At 30.5% G+C, this 18,793-nt stretch overlaps 1 protein-coding gene across 16 annotated transcripts in view; it reads right to left on the bottom strand.

Annotated features, from left to right (window-relative positions):
- The window catches only part of LOC127729609 (centriolin-like), a 97,389-nt gene that overhangs the window by 22,532 nt on the left and 56,064 nt on the right, over positions 1 to 18,793 (bottom strand). For 15 of the 16 annotated variants that reach the window (XM_052237437.1, XM_052237438.1, XM_052237443.1 and 12 more), the window contains 9 exons: positions 17,809 to 17,921; positions 15,267 to 15,332; positions 14,622 to 14,690; positions 13,883 to 14,043; positions 12,649 to 12,844; positions 11,693 to 11,899; positions 9,519 to 9,583; positions 7,163 to 7,289; positions 1,159 to 1,323 (listed from right to left, as the gene is read on the bottom strand). In XM_052237437.1, the coding sequence (XP_052093397.1) occupies positions 1,159 to 1,323; positions 7,163 to 7,289; positions 9,519 to 9,583; positions 11,693 to 11,899; positions 12,649 to 12,844; positions 13,883 to 14,043; positions 14,622 to 14,690; positions 15,267 to 15,332; positions 17,809 to 17,921 (1,169 nt within the window). The remainder of the gene's footprint in view (positions 1 to 1,158; positions 1,324 to 7,162; positions 7,290 to 9,518; positions 9,584 to 11,692; positions 11,900 to 12,648; positions 12,845 to 13,882; positions 14,044 to 14,621; positions 14,691 to 15,266; positions 15,333 to 17,808; positions 17,922 to 18,793) is intronic. The other variant, XM_052237440.1, reaches the window with a different exon arrangement.

The raw sequence follows: 18,793 nt of genomic DNA, 5'->3' as shown, positions 1-18,793 counted from the left end.
CTACCGGGTAAAAATTCATTATACTGGAACAAAATGCTAACTTATTCTATAACTTGTCATGGTGTAAACAAAAAGAAAATATCAAGTCAATATCTTCAAGCATGACTAAAAACAGTGTGGAAAACTGATTATGTGAGTGAATTTTTCAAGTCCAAGGTCCATAACTCTGCATAAAATTATCAGACCGAAACAAAAATTTGAACTTGATCTGTAGCTTGTCATGATAAAACTATATACCAATTATCAATCAATATCTTCAAGCATGATGAAAAAAAGTGTGGAAAACACTCTAACATTAAATATGATTAATAGTTCTTTTAAATTATACATGATGTAATACAATGTATATCTATTTTCAAATTATAATCAAATATAATTAATAGTTCCAAACATTTTTTCTTTCATTTGTCACAAACTAATATAGATTTGTAACTTATCTATAAAATGTCAACAACTTTTATCTATACACAATGTAATGTAATGAAATATATACCTTAATAAAAATAGATTATTATCTAATTAAAGGATTTCACTTCATAAAAAATATTTATATATATAGCATTCAGAAAATTAGTTTATACAAAATAACAAACACTTCAAACAATTTACCAAAGATTGTCTTTCAAAAAATGAGTTATCTCCCTTTGTACAGAAATATGGTTTAACATACAAAATGTAGTACTCTAACATTAGATATGGACCATGATAACTCTGGACTAAATCATCAGACCAAAACAAAATTTGAACTTGATCTTTAACTTGTCATGATAAAACTATATACCAAATATCAAATCAATATCTTCAAGAACGAAGAAAAAAAGTGTGGAAAACTGATTTGCCAGACTAACGGATGGACAGACGGATGGACGGACAGACAGATAGACAGAGTGCAAACCTAAAGTCCCCATCGACTTCATCGGTAGGGGACTAAGAACAGTATTGATAGCTTTATTCCTTTAGTAAGATATCCTCTATATTCTAGCTCTTCATTAAATTATTGTCCTTTGTGCAGTAACCACATAGACAATTTTCTTTTTCTACCTGATAATATATCATCTTCTTTTTATGGCAATAAAATCTTAATGATAAAATAACCAAAGAAAAATTTAAAGGACCACTATAAATAAACTACAATAATGAATTTCTTGACCTACTGACCCTTAATTCTCTCTGTTTTGCAGTTGCTTCTGCGTCAGCCTCTCTTAACACTGAAGCTAACTCTGACTGTTTCCTCTCAGCTGTGTCTTGTAGTAAGTGTAACTCTGTTCTTTTTTTACCCATCAGCTGGTCAACTTTTTCTAATTCTCTCTTTTGTGATTCAATCTGAAATAAAACAATCAAGTTATAAGTACAAGTTTACCAGTAACTTTACTTCATGGAACAAGTCATGATAAATCTTACCAAACATAAATGCAGGGGATTTAAACATACTGCATTTCAATTTACATGTCCTGTATGGTTAAATTTGGTGTTACTCCATGCAAGAGTTCTTTCACCAGAGGAATAGAGGCCAACATCAATGAAAACATCATTCTTACACAATTCTGCATAACAAAGTACCATTTACACACAATATGCATCCACCTCTTAGCCATCTACAATGAAGTTAGTTGAGGGTCCTTGGTGGCAGATTGGTCAAAGTAGTTCATCTACTGTATCAATAGCCTGTCAACAGTGAGATTGCAAGTTTGAACCTCGAATGTGGCTGGTGCATTCAACTCCAATGATTGTCAATTTCCTGCTGAAAATCGTGGTTCTCTTCGAGCCCTCTGGCTTCCTCCACCATTTTTTTTATTTATAATTACTATTTCAAGCAGATACATGAATGAATATCTGTGTGAAAACTTAATATATCTATATTTGTCTTCAACCTCAGGAAATTTAGATGGTGAATGACGCAAATTTTAAAATTACAGAGCAAGCTCACACATCCTTCATCACTTGTGACTATAATTTGCTCTGAGCATCAACATAAAGCTCTTTAGTTGAATTTTTAAATATTTTTTTCTTCACCTATTAAAATGGGTTTTATTTGTTAATTTGAAATTAACTAATATTCACATTAAACTGTTATGAGAAAAGATGAATTTAAATCTATAATTTGTTTTAAAAGAGAGGCGAAAGATACCAAAGTCCAAAACAAACTGACAACGCAATGGCAAAAAAGGAAAAAGACCATAAGACAAACAACAGTACACAAAACACAACATAGAAAACCAAAGACTGAGCAACACCAACCCCACCACAAGATGGATGTTTTTAGTACACATCTAGAAAGTTATATACTTCTTTATAACACTTTTTTTTCTAATGTAAATTCGCTGGACCATGGTAAGATAGGTATAATTAATCCACTTTTACACAGCCTCACTTGGAATGAGATGACAAACAGATGATGGACATGAAATGAACTGATCCTTTAAAGATATTATGCTAATACCAAGTGCCACAGGTTTGGTGGAAAGTGATAAACTTATCTGCAAAAATTGAACATGAGGAATAATATGCAAGTGTACCAGTCTCCATCAACATGGATCATAAGGCACATTACCATGATTTCTTGAAAGTGCCTTTTGTGCCCTAAATGCTCAACAGAAGTTGGCATTCATTTCATCTGACCTTTTCATTCTCTCTTAGTGTAAGTGATTGTTCAAGTTTATGTCATGTGCTTCGTCTGGTAAATCATTTTGTTTCTTGTAATGCATATCCTTTGTAACATTTCTGATTTAATTCTGTGTTGTTCATTTAAATGGTTATCTATTTATTGTATAAACTTCTACAACACATGTTTTCTTGCTAGCCAGTTCTATTGCTGAAGAAGCAGTACCATGGATAGACCATCAGCCTTTATAAAGAATGTTTGCTTTTAATATTTTCTACTTTTCCTTAATATTTTTATCTTCCTTGACTTTTTTCGAAGGCAATGCATCAAAAACTAAAGTCAAACAACCCATATATATTTGTTAAAAAGATTTTAAAAGCATACATCTAAAAAAAAATACATTTTTCATAGTTTAATATTCATTTACTCTTCATATATCCAGATTTTTTTCCCCACAAAATCATGCTATGGTAATAATCTCAAACATATCTAAATAAAATCTATCAGTTGATTTTATTTTCAATTATTTATTCTTTGAAGAAGCTGGCATAAGAGTCTACTATAACCTTGATGGACCATTTGAGGAAGATGCTATGTTCTAGAAATATATTTGTCTATATTTAAAATGATTCATTCTCAGAAACTAAAGAAAGTTACCACTTCTATTTTATGTGATCTTAAATATCCTTTTGTACTTTTTTTTCAAGATTAATTTGATGTACATGTGTGGAAACATGATTCTGATTTCAAGCTGACTAGTCTTTTCTCTTACTTCAAAATTCTGGGTGTTTAGCGGATCAGTAGCAAAAACCATTGTAAAAATTTTTTATTTGATCAGCAAGGGATATGTCTCTCTTTTGATATCCAATTGTCACTGTTGCATATTGGCTAGTGTTATATATGTCGTTTCTAAACTAGCTATAGGTTTCCATGAATTCCTGATGAATTGTCTTTCTGATTAATGATACACTATGATTGACAACAATTTTGGTCTGGTTTTAACATGTTGTAACACATATTTTTTAATTGCAACTTTTGTTTATTTCATTTTACTTGTTAATGTTCAGTTCAAACTGTTTATGAAATCTAACATTGAATGTAGGTTACTTTTATTGGAAGAGAAATTAAACAGCTGGATTTTTTCCACCAGAAAAAAGCAAATCAAGAGTAGCTTTCCTACTGTGGTGGACAAATGTATAAGTATGTTTAATGCAAAATTAAGTACACGCTCATGTATGTTTCTGTGGCATAAATATAAACCCTGCTTTGTAATAGACTGACATCCTGAGTAAGATTTCACAGTGCTAGTTCACAGATTAACAGTCTGCAGAAAAACATATCATCCCAACTGGACAAATTACTCTGATTTCAAGATTACCAATCTTTTCTCTTACTCCGAAATACTGACATTCAATGGCAAAAATTATTTAATTTTGTTTTAGTTTGATCCAGCAAGGGATCTGCATGTTTCGCCATTAAATAATTTTTCTATGTATGTGTGTATGTTATAATGTGAGTCTTGCTTATGTCAATCTAACCATGTTATCAAACATAAAGTGAAACTTAAATAACTATTGTGAATGTAGTCCACGGACATCTAGGTAAAGCTAAATATTCAAGATTATTTTTTTTTTTAATTTTTTTTGAAAATGAGGACTTTCAAGTATAACTGCAGGTCTCAAGCATTTGATATATTTGTACACTGTACTACTGTAGAATATGTATCCATGCACAAAATACATTAGGCCACACCAAGTCAAATTTTTTATCTTTTGATTCTTTTTTTTTCTTAATGAAGCATGCACATGGACATGTTTTCTCATTAATTTTCTGAGAAAGGGGAGACAATCCTTTTCTGTTTAGCCCAATCTGATTTAAAATACATATCCTGTGTCCACATTTAGCTTACAAGGATCTGACAGCAATCTGTTTTACTTTCTGTTTTAGAAATTTTTACATCAACCAATGAGATTTCAGCTTTCAAATTTTTAAAGTGTATATAATTATGACAAAACCAGAGGATCCTGAAAGGTCTTAAAAAATAGAAAGTAGCATGAAGCGTTGTCAGATTCTTGTAAGCAAAGCGTGGACATAGGATCTCTATTCCGATTAGATTGGTTTCAGCCTGAACTTCCCTTGTTATTGTTTTCATTTTAAGTGCAAAAGAAATGACAAGAAAGTTTTTCAAGATAAAGCAAATATTGATTTCAGGAATAAATATTTTCTAACAAATGGTCGAACTGATACCTGTTCAAATGAAAATGGCTTTTGCTAGGCATCTGAATTGGAACATTTTTTAAAGATAAATCTAACAATAGTTTAAAAATTTCCAGCAATTAAAATAAATTTGATTTGAACAGCTATCAATCAATTTGTAATAATATATATGTATGTATTATATTTTTTATTTTTGAAGAGTTGGGTTAATTTCTAAACTTCAATTGAATTGAATTTTCATTTTTGACAGTAGACAAAAGAGATTATGACAAGCAAAAATTATCAATTGGTGTGGCCTTCTGAATTTATTAATAAAGACAAAACTTTCTTGTAAATCTAAATTTATTATCACAGATGAAAATATCACATGTGCACACATTTACACTATTTGACTACAAGCTATCATAATCATAATCATGATAATACTGATCCAAAACAATACTGTTTATAAACAATGATTAAAGCACTCATTTACAATGTGTTTCTAGAAAGAAAGAGTATATCTAATATCCTGTTGAGATCTTAAGTTAAATAAACTGCATGAGACAGTTCTATAAAGCTTGCTAATACAATATTTATAAGATTTGATTAGTATATACTTAGAATTCTGCATTGGCTAAATGCTAATTCATAACAGATTATCTCCCCTTTTTTCACCAATAAATATTTCACATTTTTTTTTTTTGATTTTTCAAATGGAATTCAAAAATTCATCAGATGCACCATATGCGCTATCCAAAATTAATTTCTTAATAGTGAGTATCCCCTGCCCTCCAAAAAAAAACCCAACCAGCTAAGGAAACCTGTGCAAAAGATAGAATAATTCTTAAAAACTAAAAATTTCTCAAGTATATATCTGTGTGACAGATCAAAAAGACTTCATTATATACTTTTTGAACTTGCTGCTTTGTCGCTGTCTCATGCATTTTGTTTATATTATCTTAAAGAAATTTGCACATTTACAACCCAATTCCCTAATTGGTCATTACAAGTAAAAAAAATAATGTATGAAAGTTTATTCCTGACAAATGTACAATATTGATGAAAAATGAATATTAAATTTGCAGACATCATTCAACAGTGAAATGATTTTTATTAAAGATGTATAAAAGAAAACAAGAATGTTATGGCACCATAAAACATCATTAATTTCAAATGCTATAATTTTTCACAATTTTTAAATGGTTTTTATCTGTGTGCTTGGTGTTAATATTTGCTCTTTGACCACTAAAATCCAACAAAATGCTGGTAATATATGTTACAACGCTAAAAAAGGTATACAAACGCTATGAAAATTGCAACCACAATCCAATATTATTGTGCTGAAGAATGTGTGCCTATGAATGTTCCATTCACTGATTTTAAATCATTACACAAAATCATTGAACCAAAACTGTTAATTACATGATTTTACAATAAATTATTTTTTGTTTTCTGTGAATTTTTTAAACTATAACAAAACTCAGAATTAAAAAAAATATGTATCATATCATGAGTTTAAGGTACATTTTTGTTCCAGTTTAAATTTGAAAGAAGAAATTAAGAAAAGTGAAATATAATGTATATGATTAACAAATATGAATATAAAATTTCAAAAAAATTTTTACCACCATGTTGATATCCATGATCAAATGCAAAATAATAATGTTTAATTTAACAAATCCAGGATGATTGTGAAATGGAAGGAACCCAATGCATGATTAGTAGTGCATTTTATTGGTTATATGAAGTAATGTGGTCAAAGAGCAAAATGTGACCTTGGGTCAAAGGTTATTCTATGGTGGTCACACACCAGCACACCAGATATAGATAATAAAACCAAAATGTCACGGACAAACCAAAGTTTGGTGGTTCTAATTACCACCCAAGTCAAAAATCGTCATCATATACAGCCAACTGTAAAAAAAAAGTGAGAGGAGGGATTTAGTCCATTGTCAATTGATGCAAAAAATAAATGCTTTTATTGCATAATATTCAAGTTAAAAATGCTTATCTGCTTCCATATAAATTATAATATTCTGAAAAGCACGATGACAGATACAGAAGATATTCTACAGGAGTAAATTTCCAGAGGAAGATGAAAGATTCTAAGCTAGAAAATTAAAGCTAACATGATTTATATAAAGCGAATATCAAATACTGTAGTGATGACGCAGCTAGCTACTGCTATGAATCGAAGAAGAAAAGACTCCTTCCAATGTTTTATGGAAATAACATATGTTAATGAGATGGATTGTATAATAACAACAAAGAAAGCGTCCGTGTTATTGTATTACCATGCTTGATAGGTTGTATTACACAGTTATAGAATTGTCATTATTTATTGGACAAGGCACGACGTACCTGGTCTCGCATACGTTGTATGTCTGACCGCCGTTTGCCGAGGACATCTTCTGCATCACGGAGTGCTGCAAGCGTATCTTTCTCTCTCTGAGTTGCTGAATTTATTTCATCATGTAATCTCCTTAAACTGAAAAAAAATTCAAATAAATTCAAATTTATAATGCTAATTGACAATAAAAGTACTGTATATTCAGAAATTAATGCGAGGTTTTTTATTCATGCGAATAATGCGACTTGGTGATTATCGCAATAATAAGAACTCGCATTCTGATATCTGGTACATATATCTGTATGCAGATTTCATGAAATCGCAATAATTAATCTCGCATTTGTGTCCATTCTTCAAAAATTGCAATAATAAGTGCAGGCAATAATTTCTGAATTTACAGTAGTTACAATGAAATTATAACATATATTTATTCATGGTAGAAATATTGATATTCTAAAATATCAGTAAGACTTAATTTTAGACTCAGTTATCATTTGATAGAACATAAAGTTTACATCATTTGATAGAACATAAAGTTTACAGGTAATTATCTTGTAAAACAAAATAAAATATTGTAGCAGAATCCATCTTTACCATATCAAATTAATCTTTAGTCCTTAGTAATTTTGCTCACACCGTTTGTATGTCAGATTTTTATCAGAGAATATTTTTGCACATTTCATTCATATTGAAAAAAAACATCAGCATTGTTTGCTCTTTCCAAAATCCCCTTTTTTACTTCTAAACAGCAAGTACTCTTTTACAAAAAAATATTAACTTAACATTCTATTTTGCCATTTGCTATGTCAATATTTTTTAGGGGAAAAAGGTTAAATTTTTGCTCACTTATTTTTATCTCCAAAGTTCATAGAACTACAAAATTAAATTGAAATGCAATATTACAACTGTAAGTTAAATAAAACATATAGCTATGACAGGAATGCCTGCAGCCTTATACATAAAACGTCATTCAACTCAAACTGAATCTGTTTGCTTTCATTTTACACTAATGTACACAAGAGTGCACACGCTGAAATGTCTCGCCTTCTTTACTAATCATTGATATTATGTTGATAGTCCTAAATATAAAGCTTTATTACAACTGTCACATAAACTTAACATTAACCAAGTAAACTAAACATTGACCAATGAACCATGAAAATGAGGTCAAGGTCAGATGAACCATGCTAGGCAGGCATGTACAGCTAACAATTCTTACATACAACAAATATAGTTGACCTATTGCATACAGTATTAGAAAAAAAGACCCAATCTCAAACACTTAACTTTGACCACTGAACCATGAAAATGAGGTCAAGGTCAGATGACACCTGCCAGCTAGACATGTACACCTTACAATCATTCCATACACCAAATATAGTAGACCTATTGCATACAGTATTAGAAAAAAAGACCAAAACTCAAACACTTAACTTTGACCACTGAACCATGAAAATGAGGTCAAGGTCAGATGACACCTGCCAGCTAGACATGTACACCTTACAATCATTCCATACACCAAATATAGTAGACCTATTGCATACAGTATAAGAAAAACAGACCAAAACACAAAAACTTAACTAAAACCACTGAACCATGAAAATGAGGTCAAGGTCAGATGACACCTGCCAGCTAGACATGTACACCTTACAATCATTCCATACACCAAATATAGTAGACCTATTGCATACAGTATAAGAAAAACAGACCAAAACACAAAATCTTAACTATAACCACTGAACCATGAAAATGAGGTCAAGGTCAGATGACACCTGCCAGTTGGACATGTACACCTTACAGTCCTTCCATACATCGAATATACGAGACCTATTGCTTAAAGTATCTGAGATATGGACTTGACCACCAAAACTTAACCTTGTTCACTGATCCATGAAATGAGGTCGAGGTCAAGTGAAAACTGTCTGACAGGCATGAGGACTTTGCAAGGTACGCACATACCAAATATAGTTATCCTATTACTTATAATAAGAGAGAATTTAACATTACAAAAAATCTTAACTTTTTTTTCAAGTAGTCACAGAACCATGAAAATGAGGTCAAGGACATTGGACATGTGACTGACAGAAACTTCGTAACATGAGGCATCCATATACAAAGTATGAAGCATCCAGGTCTTCCACCTTCTAAAATATAAAGCTTTTAAGAAGTTAGCTAACGCCGCCGCCGGATCACTATCCCTATGTCGAGATTTCTGTGACAAAAGTTGCAGGCTCGACAAAAACCCTATTATTATCTGCAAACCCAACAAAAAGGGTGGACAACTGTTTGATGGTCAGATGGCAGACATAGGTGACACTATATACCTGAGACACTTGTTTGCAGTCTAAATAAGAATATTAAACTTACTTTTCTGTAGCTGCTCGAACTCTACCGTCAACATCCTTGTACTCCCCATCTCTTTTATTTATAACCTAAAATACATTATATATTTTAATAAGTCTGGTTAAATAATAAACTGTTATCACAGAGATATGTCTCGCCTTTTTGTAATTCTGATTATGCAAATGTTGAAATTAAAATAGCAATACTTTAACATGTAAGTTATGCAAACATTCAAAGTCAATGAACCTAGACTGAAGGTACATGACTAAACAATCTCCATTGAAATGACATGTGCCAATGCTAATACAACTGCATACCAAATAACATTGATTTCTTATATTATAAGTTGTTCCCTTTAAAGCAAACCTAAACACAAACATTAACTTGTAAACTATGTGAAATTTTCAAAGTCAAAGCAATGAACCATGATGAGGGGGTGGGGCTATATAATCTCCATGGAACAATACTTGCAAATGCCAATAAATTGCATACCAAATATCATTGACTTTACATTAGCAGTTCATCTTAAACTGATCTAATCACAAACTAATACATGTAAACTAAGCAAAAGTTTCAAAGTCAATAGACCATGACTGAGGAAGCAAGGCCAAATAATCTCCATGGAAATGAGATGTGCCTATGCTAATACAACTGAATACCAATTAACATTGGCCTACCACTAATGGTTCCCCTTGAGCTGAACTAATCACAAACTAATACACATAAACTAGGCAAAATTTTCAAAGTCAATAGACCATGACTAAGGAAGCGGAGCCAAAAAATCTCCATGGATATGAGATCTGCCAATGCTTATACAACTGCATACCAAATATCATTGACCTACCACTAGTGGTTCCCCATAAACTGACCTTATCACAAACTAATACATTTAAACTAAGTAAAAGGTTCAAAGTCAATAGACCATGACTGAGGGGGCAAGGCCAAATAATCTCCATGGAAACAAGATATGCCAATGCTAATACAACTGCATACCAAATATCATTGACCTACCACTTGTGGTTCACCATAAACTAGACCTAATCACAAACTAATACATTGTTGATGCTGCTGCCGCCGGCGGAAACAGCATACCTATGTCTCGCTTTTTTACTCCTTCAAGGCAAGACAAAAACTATATGATTCTAAAAATTGTCCTTAAAAATGGAGCAGTAACATACAAATTATCATATATCGCCTAGTAAGTATTCTTGCAAATACCTTTGTGAGCTGATTTGTTAAAATCAAGCTCAGCTTCTAAAATCTTGTACAAAGAAGGGTTCAAATTCATTTCAAAAACAAACACTCATTCTGAACATGGTTGAAAGTTTCTCCTACTGAACATAAAATATATTTCAATCTAAATCATCTATCCTATGTTGAAATGGGGGAATTTACAGTTTTTTTTACAAATACAAGATATTAGCAATGAAAGAACCTTAGTGAGCGCGCTGACATACCCCACGTCCCCACATTGTCATTGGAGAAATAAAATAAGTGTAAGAAAAAAAAATTGTATCAGAAAAAAAAATCGAATCATAATTTCCTGTCAATATGCACATCTACATAGTATGTCCTTATTATCTACACAGTTTCATGACATTCTGTTGTGCGGTTTGAGAGGAGATGCGATGACAAAAGGTTGCAGTAGTATATTGGGCAAATAAGTTCAAAGGGGCGTAACTCCTGGAAAAAAAATTGAATCGTAATTTCCTGTCGATATGCATATCTACGTAGTATGTCCTTGTTATCTGAAAAGGTTTCATGAAATTCTGTTGTGTGGTTTGAGAGAACTTGCGATGACAAAAGGTTGCAGTAGTATATTGGGCAAATAAGTTCAAAGGGGCGTAACTCTTGGAAAAAAATTGATTCGTAATTTCCTGTCGATATGCATATCTACGTAGTATGTCCTTATTATCTGAAAAGGTTTCATGAAATTCTGTTGTGTGGTTTGACAGGAGTTGCAATGACAAGAAACAGGACTGACGGACGGACAGATGGACAGAGGGACAGAAAGGTCAAAAACATTATACCCTCCGCAACTCGTTGCGTGGGGTATAATAAAATTGTCATTTAAATTAAAGATTGTTATAAATTTCAATTCAAATGCTACCGGTATTTCCTTAACTTTATAGAATGCTACATTACATTTCAAGAAATTCCGAAGGCACAGTACAGAAAAATAAATCAATGAACCATACCTGATTAACATCCCGTAACAATCTATCCTGTTTGTTACGTTTTCTTTCAATATCTCTGAGTTCTGATCTAATCCCACCAAGTTGTTCCTGAGTCTTAATTAAATCTAGAGCTGCTAGATTGGCTCGTCTTTCTAACTCGTCTTTCTCTTTTGCTGTTGTTTCAAGACCAGAAGCAGCCGTATCGAACTTGTTCACTGTATCTTTTGCCTACAAGTTAAGAATTCTAGAGTTACTCTTTTCATTATAATTACAAATAATTCAAGAAATAAATTTTAAATTTTAACAATATCTGCTAAGTTTATTCCAACATGAAACCAAGTCCAAACCTAGAAAGCAAGCAGTGACCTATTATTTAAGAAAACATATGTTTAAATCTAGTTAAATTCATAAAACTGATTCATTTATTTTCATGGGTTCCAATACTCGTGGATTGAGAAACAATTGTATTTTCTTGGATATTTGATTTCCTGGTTTTGCCAAAGTAGGCATAAATTTATAGAAAATTTGTACTTTGTTAAACATTTAAATTCATGCTTTACCTATATCAATAATACACGAAAATTGGTACATGTGTACCCCAAGAATATTCTCCACAGTACTCAATTCTGTAGAAAGTATATTTTGTTCATTTCTTGATCTCATAGGTTGTATTGAAGGAACTATAAATCAAATAATAAGGGGAGATTACTCAGTAAATATCATCCAATTCATTTCAAGTTACTGGGCATGCAAAAGGAGGGATCTATACCACTTCTAATTCATTGCAAGAGTAAGATTGATTGAGCATTTTTAGTTGTTATTCTTTATTTCTCTGACTTCTTTTTTCAGTTTTTAAACTTATCCACAAAAATTTGACTTGATTTTTTGGAAAAAAGTTGTAAACACTGCATGCCCCAGTCAGATATAGAAAATTTAGTCCTTAAGTTTTCTTCATATTGATAAATCAATATAGTTACCTGTTCCCGTGCATCCATTAGATCAGTGTTACATACTTTCAGGAGCTTGTCAGCATTTTTTAATTGGCCTCGCCGTTTACCCAATGTCCTTTCAAGAGCATTGATCTCATCTTTGAGGTAATTTCTACGGCTGGTTTTTAGACCTTCACCTAAAGAATCGTCTGAGGAATCATCATCCACTAAAATTTTAGGTCGTCTAAAAAAAGAAGAAGAAATATGTAACTACATATTTCAGGGTTTTAGCAGAATATATGTTTCAAAAGAAACAATCAGTGATACATCACAAACTAATTCATAAATTTGGAGTTATTCCAATATTAAATTTTGTAATTTAATGAATTATATAAAGCCCAAAAAATGCACATTGTTATAATGACTTCAAGTTCACAGAGAAATTTATTTTCTATTAGTTAATTACTATAATTAATGGTGTGATTTCAATAATTTTAATTAGATAATTACTATAATCAATGTGTAATTTCAATAATAACAGTTTTATCAAATTTATAAGCTGCATAGATAGGATTGGCTGTTGGTTATCTTTTCTCATATTCTTACTTTTTCTCTTATTAGAATTTGGTTTTGATTGTTTATCTTTGATATATTGCTGACGACTGTATGTTGAACTCTACATGTCTGTTTAATATAACATAAGGAGATGTGGTATAATTGCTAATGAGATAAATATCCATCAGAATTCAAATGAGGAAGATAAAAAGCAATTATAGGTCACCGCACAGCCTTCAGCAATGAGAAAAACCCATACGGTATAGTCAGCTATATTTTGGTTGTTTGTGTTGTTAGGTTGCTATTTTTTTTATCTATTTTATTTTATTTTAATCTATTTTTTTTTTATATTGCATGACAAATGCTTATCAATTTTGATTTTGATAGAAAGATAGGTAAGTTTGACTTACATTAATAAAAACAATTCACTTGACTGAGATGTGTTTTTCTCAGTCGAGTAGAGTGAGAATGCCAATGACATCATAGGCTAACACTGACGTTGCCTTGGTAAATAATGATAAACAAATAAATGGTTTTTCAAACTTGAGACATTTCTCAGCTCAAATCTCATCAAACTCTTCTTTCATTTTTAGAACCTATAAATAACCTATAAATCTTTAAAATATCAATTTTAATTCTTTCAAAGAGGTTATGTACAAACACTTACATCAATGTATAGTAAACTTTTGTTTCATGTGAAATTATAAACTATCATAATTAACAACACCTTTTTCTTAACCTGGAATTTTCTTTACTCATAAATTCCAGTTCTTCCCTTGCTGACTGTCTCTCATGATTTAGATTCTTCTCCTCCTTCCGTAAATCTTTCAAATTCTTTTTCTGTCTTTCTATTGCTAGATCTAAACCTTCCAGCTCATCTCTTCTTTCCTATAAGTAACATGACTTAAAGACTTCTCAATCAAGTTATTTTAGGGTAGCAAAAAATGAACAGAAGTTTTATGCATTTGAAAGAAATAATAATTTTATTTTTTTTATATTTTGTAATTTTAATTTCAAAAGCTATCAGTTTTGCATTTTGCATAGCCCTTTAAAAAATTGTAATAGAAAAGACAACTTGTATCAAAATGAGTATAAAGATGAGCAACCATTGCTTTAACACTGGAAAATATAATTTTAGAATGGGAAATGTCTGGTAAAAGTCATAGTGAAGTTAAGGTAGTAACCTAAAGTTTGGTACTCTTAATATTCAATTTTTGTCTTAGACATAACTTTTCAACTGCACAAATTTCAAAATTGTATACAAATTGACCATTAGATCCTTCAAAATATATCCAATATACATGGAGATTAAAAATGGTTTGTAATTTTTAGCTTAAGTTAATGAGATATAAATCAAATAGTTGTAAAGTACTAAAATGCTCAGTTCACTTATAAAGTGTAAGCTCCCTTACAATTCATGAACCTTCTTCTGAATAACATTGTACAAGCTATATATATATACAAACCTCAAGCTCTCCCCTTAGTCTTCTAATCAACCTGTGTTCATCATCTATCTCCTCTTCCTCTTGTGCCTCCTAATAATGAAGATCAATTTAAATGAAATAAAAAACATAGTTTTCGTTACATACAAGAGAGGCGAAAGATACCAAAAGGATATTTGAACTCATAAGTCGAAAACAAATAGACAATGCCATGGCAAAAAAAGAAAAACGACGAAAAGAGAAACAGTTCACAAAACACAACATAGAAAACTAAAGACTGAGCAGCATGAACCCCACAAAAAAACCAGGGTGATCTCAGGTGCTCCGGAACAGCATTCAAAATATGTTTATTTGATATATAATGAATCCCATTTTATACTTTTGGAACATATATGCTAAAATACTTAATATTTATAAATTTAAAGGAGTCTACATGTTCATAAATGGTTTAATTAATATTCTAACTTTCCGCTGAAAACCTTCAAAATGCTTTATAATTTGTATTAATATATTACCATCCCATTTATTACATATCAAAATGTTGATTTTAAGATTTGAAAGATTTTTGGAGCTAAAGTGATTTTCAAATTAAGATAATATTTCTTATCTTTATCAAAATTATAAAGAGGTTTAGTGTAAAATATATTGATAGCATTGTAATATACTGACCTGATTCTTCAAATATTTGGCCTTTAATCTTTTTACTTTGTCTTGTAATTCAGCAATATAATCTTCCTAAAATGATATAAAAGAAAAATGTTATAAAAATTGATAAACTATTTCATTTTGTGCGCAATGCATGAATAAAGGATAAATGTAGCAGTAAAACTCATGCAGTAGTAACCCAACAACAAATAACAACCTGTTAGAGGTATATGGAGACTTTTGTAAGCATGAAAAGAAATAATTATATAAAAATAAAAAAGACAAGGTATGATTGCCAATGAGACAATTCATCAGAGACAAATGACATGGATGTAAGCAATTATAATGATTACATGTATTATAATAATTATGAGAAAAACCCATACGGTATAGTCAGTATAAAAGGCCCCAACATAAAAAATAATAAACAATTCAAACGAGCCTAATTTACAACAATCCACGAAAAACACCTATGACAGACATGAACCAACTACAATCACTGAATTAAAGGCTCCTGACAGGCACATAAAGATTGTGGTAGGGTTAAACATGTTTGTTAGGGCTCAAATCTAACCAGGAATAGTGGTTTAAAAGCACAACATAAGAACAAAATTTGTTATTGACTTAATAAATGCAATATTTTAGAAATTCAATGATCACCAAATTTGGAAAAAAGTGAGAGGAAGATTTGATCACATGTCAAACTAATTTTGTTATTTGTGCATTATCATAGCTTTTGTTGAAAATTTGATGCCATTGGTTTTTTGGGAAAAGAAGACATCTTCAGAGCATTACTAGTATTATATTTCCCCCACATTAGTATTTCTATTAGTAGATAACAACATTAAAAACACATTAGACATTTCTTTTCTGCATATCTTTCTTTCTCAAACCATCATTCAAGAACATTTTTTGTTTTGAATTTGAGCTATAGAACAACCGTTACTGTCAAATCTGTATTTGTAACCTGAAGGCTTTTAATTTAGCACTAGGAATCTAACAACACTCTGATAATGCCTAAATAATAGTTTCCATGGACCATTCACAAAAGTGTTCGGACAGTGCCAAATTCTGAAATAGTAGACAATTTAAATTTAATATGCTTTATCTGAGCCAAGTTTGAAATAACGATAATCATTATCATTTTATTTAGATCTTTAGCAATTCTGTTTGCCATTAAAAACAGATATTGTTACACACAAGTTAAAGCCTGAATATTCCGTAGCTGATTGTTATGGTAAATGATTTTCAATAATCAAAGAATAAAGATGAAACACCGTTTATTTAGGGATGTAGAGGGTATGAAAAATATGATTAACTTTTGACATTGGATTTTAGGAGGTTAAATGGAGTCTAAATAAAATTCAAAATATATTTTCGCTTCATTTTTACATGAAAAGACTTGGGTAATACACTTTTGACAGATTAAAGAGATAAATTTGTTAAATGAGATATATATGAATACACGAAAACTCATAAAGAGCCTTTCAATGTAATCAGCTTATTGTTTACACATTCAATCAATAAATAAACGTAACAATGAAAGGGATATGATAAAATCAAGTTGACAACTTGTTCATACCAATAATGTTTGAATCCAATGAACCGTTTAATGACCGGTTTTTAAATTTACATCGAAGGGTGCTTAAATAACTTAATAATATATGGTCTTTAATTTTGAAATTAAAACATGAAAGAAATTAATAATTATTTTACAAATGTTTGCTGAGTGTACTCTTATTTGAGGAATAAATCAAATCTTTTATGGTTTGACTATTTTTGAATTCATGGTTTCAAACTTGGCACTGAAAAATTATCCTCTTTTTTTGGCCTTTGAATATTTGTGGCTTTTGATTTAACAAGAACCGTATATGCAAAAATTGGAATCACAGGATAAATTTCATTGCACCTTGACTTTTTGTTAAACCTCTAGTGGCATTTACATTTTACAGGTTTTTGTAGAAAGGTTTAACAATTATTAATTTTTCACAGATCATATGTTAATGATATATTCATCAACATTTAAAATTCAACCGTCATTTGGTTTCGACACATTTAAGATTAATATATTAAAAAAATATTATCAGAAGGTGCAGACACATATGTGTAAAAATATTTTCTCTCAAACTTGAAACCTTAGTGCATATAAAAAAATCTAATAACATCTAATAACAGAAAACATAAATTAAAAATAATAGTTTATTGAAATAATCTGGGTAGGTTAAACGCATTTTGATATGAAAAAATCATGAAGCACTTTAAGTACATTTTGTAGGAAGAAATTTAATGCATCTATTGCTATAAACAAATAAAAAGTACATGTATCTGAAAAAGGAACTGAAGTAACAATATCTTTCCTCAGGTCAATTGACAGTTAAATGCATAAAATGAACTCAAATGCATTTATTGCTGAATAAAAAGTACATGTATTTGAAACCATAACATAAGTACCAATATATTTTCAATTGAGAGTTACATGCAAAAAATAAGTTTAAAGCCACAATCAATAGTATCCTTAAATATTTAAAATACCTTGTTACTGTCACACGTAATATTTAATACTTACTAAATCGTGATGCTCTGGAACATTACAGAATAAATAACTATCATCAGATCCTGTGGCTGGACTCTTTAAGATCCCTCGGGGCTGTCCAGTTGACATGTCTACAGACCCTGCCACTGAAACAATCACAAAAACATAACTTATCTATGAACAGCCCCCTACATTCAATATCGTAATCCCACAACAATGTTCAAGTGTCAACCATCTATTGATAAAAACACTAAATCCCTTGATACTTGGTCATCTTCAATATAATCACATTGACCCGCCACCTATTTAATTAACCAGGTAACTCTTTCATATTACTATTCACAGGTAAACAACATGTTTAAACTGATCTTCAATTCAGGTAACTGGGGCCATCTGAAGGGTATTTAAACTACACATGCTACAGTTATACATGTATACCGTTACATTATTGAAATCAATCTGGTACTAGTCTGATCTATATACAGTTATTATATTGAAAGTGGGATCTATCAGATAAATTTTTTTTGACATTATATAAACAGTATATATCTATTCTGCTGTATTTTTTCGTAATGTATACACAGATTATAATTATGCAATTGTATATATTATTAGCAATATGATACAAAAAATAATCATAATTTAATCTAATATCGTAAATTTTACCAGAATAAATTAAATTTCCAAAATAGAATTCTAATCTCAAATTTTTAATTTACAAATTAAATTCCAAACTATACTCAAAGTTAAAAAAAAAACATCAAATCAAAGTTAATATTGGAAGGTTTATTACGATTATATTTGATATTTTATATCCCCTTTAAAATGAGACAAATTAATAAACCACAACTTGAGGCACATCAATAATATTTAATATCTAATTGAAAATGAAACAACTTATCAGAAATACTTCAGAAATAATCAATTAAGAGTACACTTTATAAACAATGTATGAAATCTTTAAGAATAGCAAATTCTTAATTTTGAGAAAATAAATTGAGGTATGATCAAGTCTTCC

Source organism: Mytilus californianus, unplaced genomic scaffold (genome assembly GCF_021869535.1).
Source record: "Mytilus californianus isolate M0D057914Y unplaced genomic scaffold, xbMytCali1.0.p SCAF_2, whole genome shotgun sequence".
NCBI lineage: Eukaryota > Metazoa > Mollusca > Bivalvia > Mytilida > Mytilidae > Mytilus > Mytilus californianus.
Note: the sequence above shows the minus strand (reverse complement) of the source record. Positions and strands in the feature narration are given on the sequence as shown.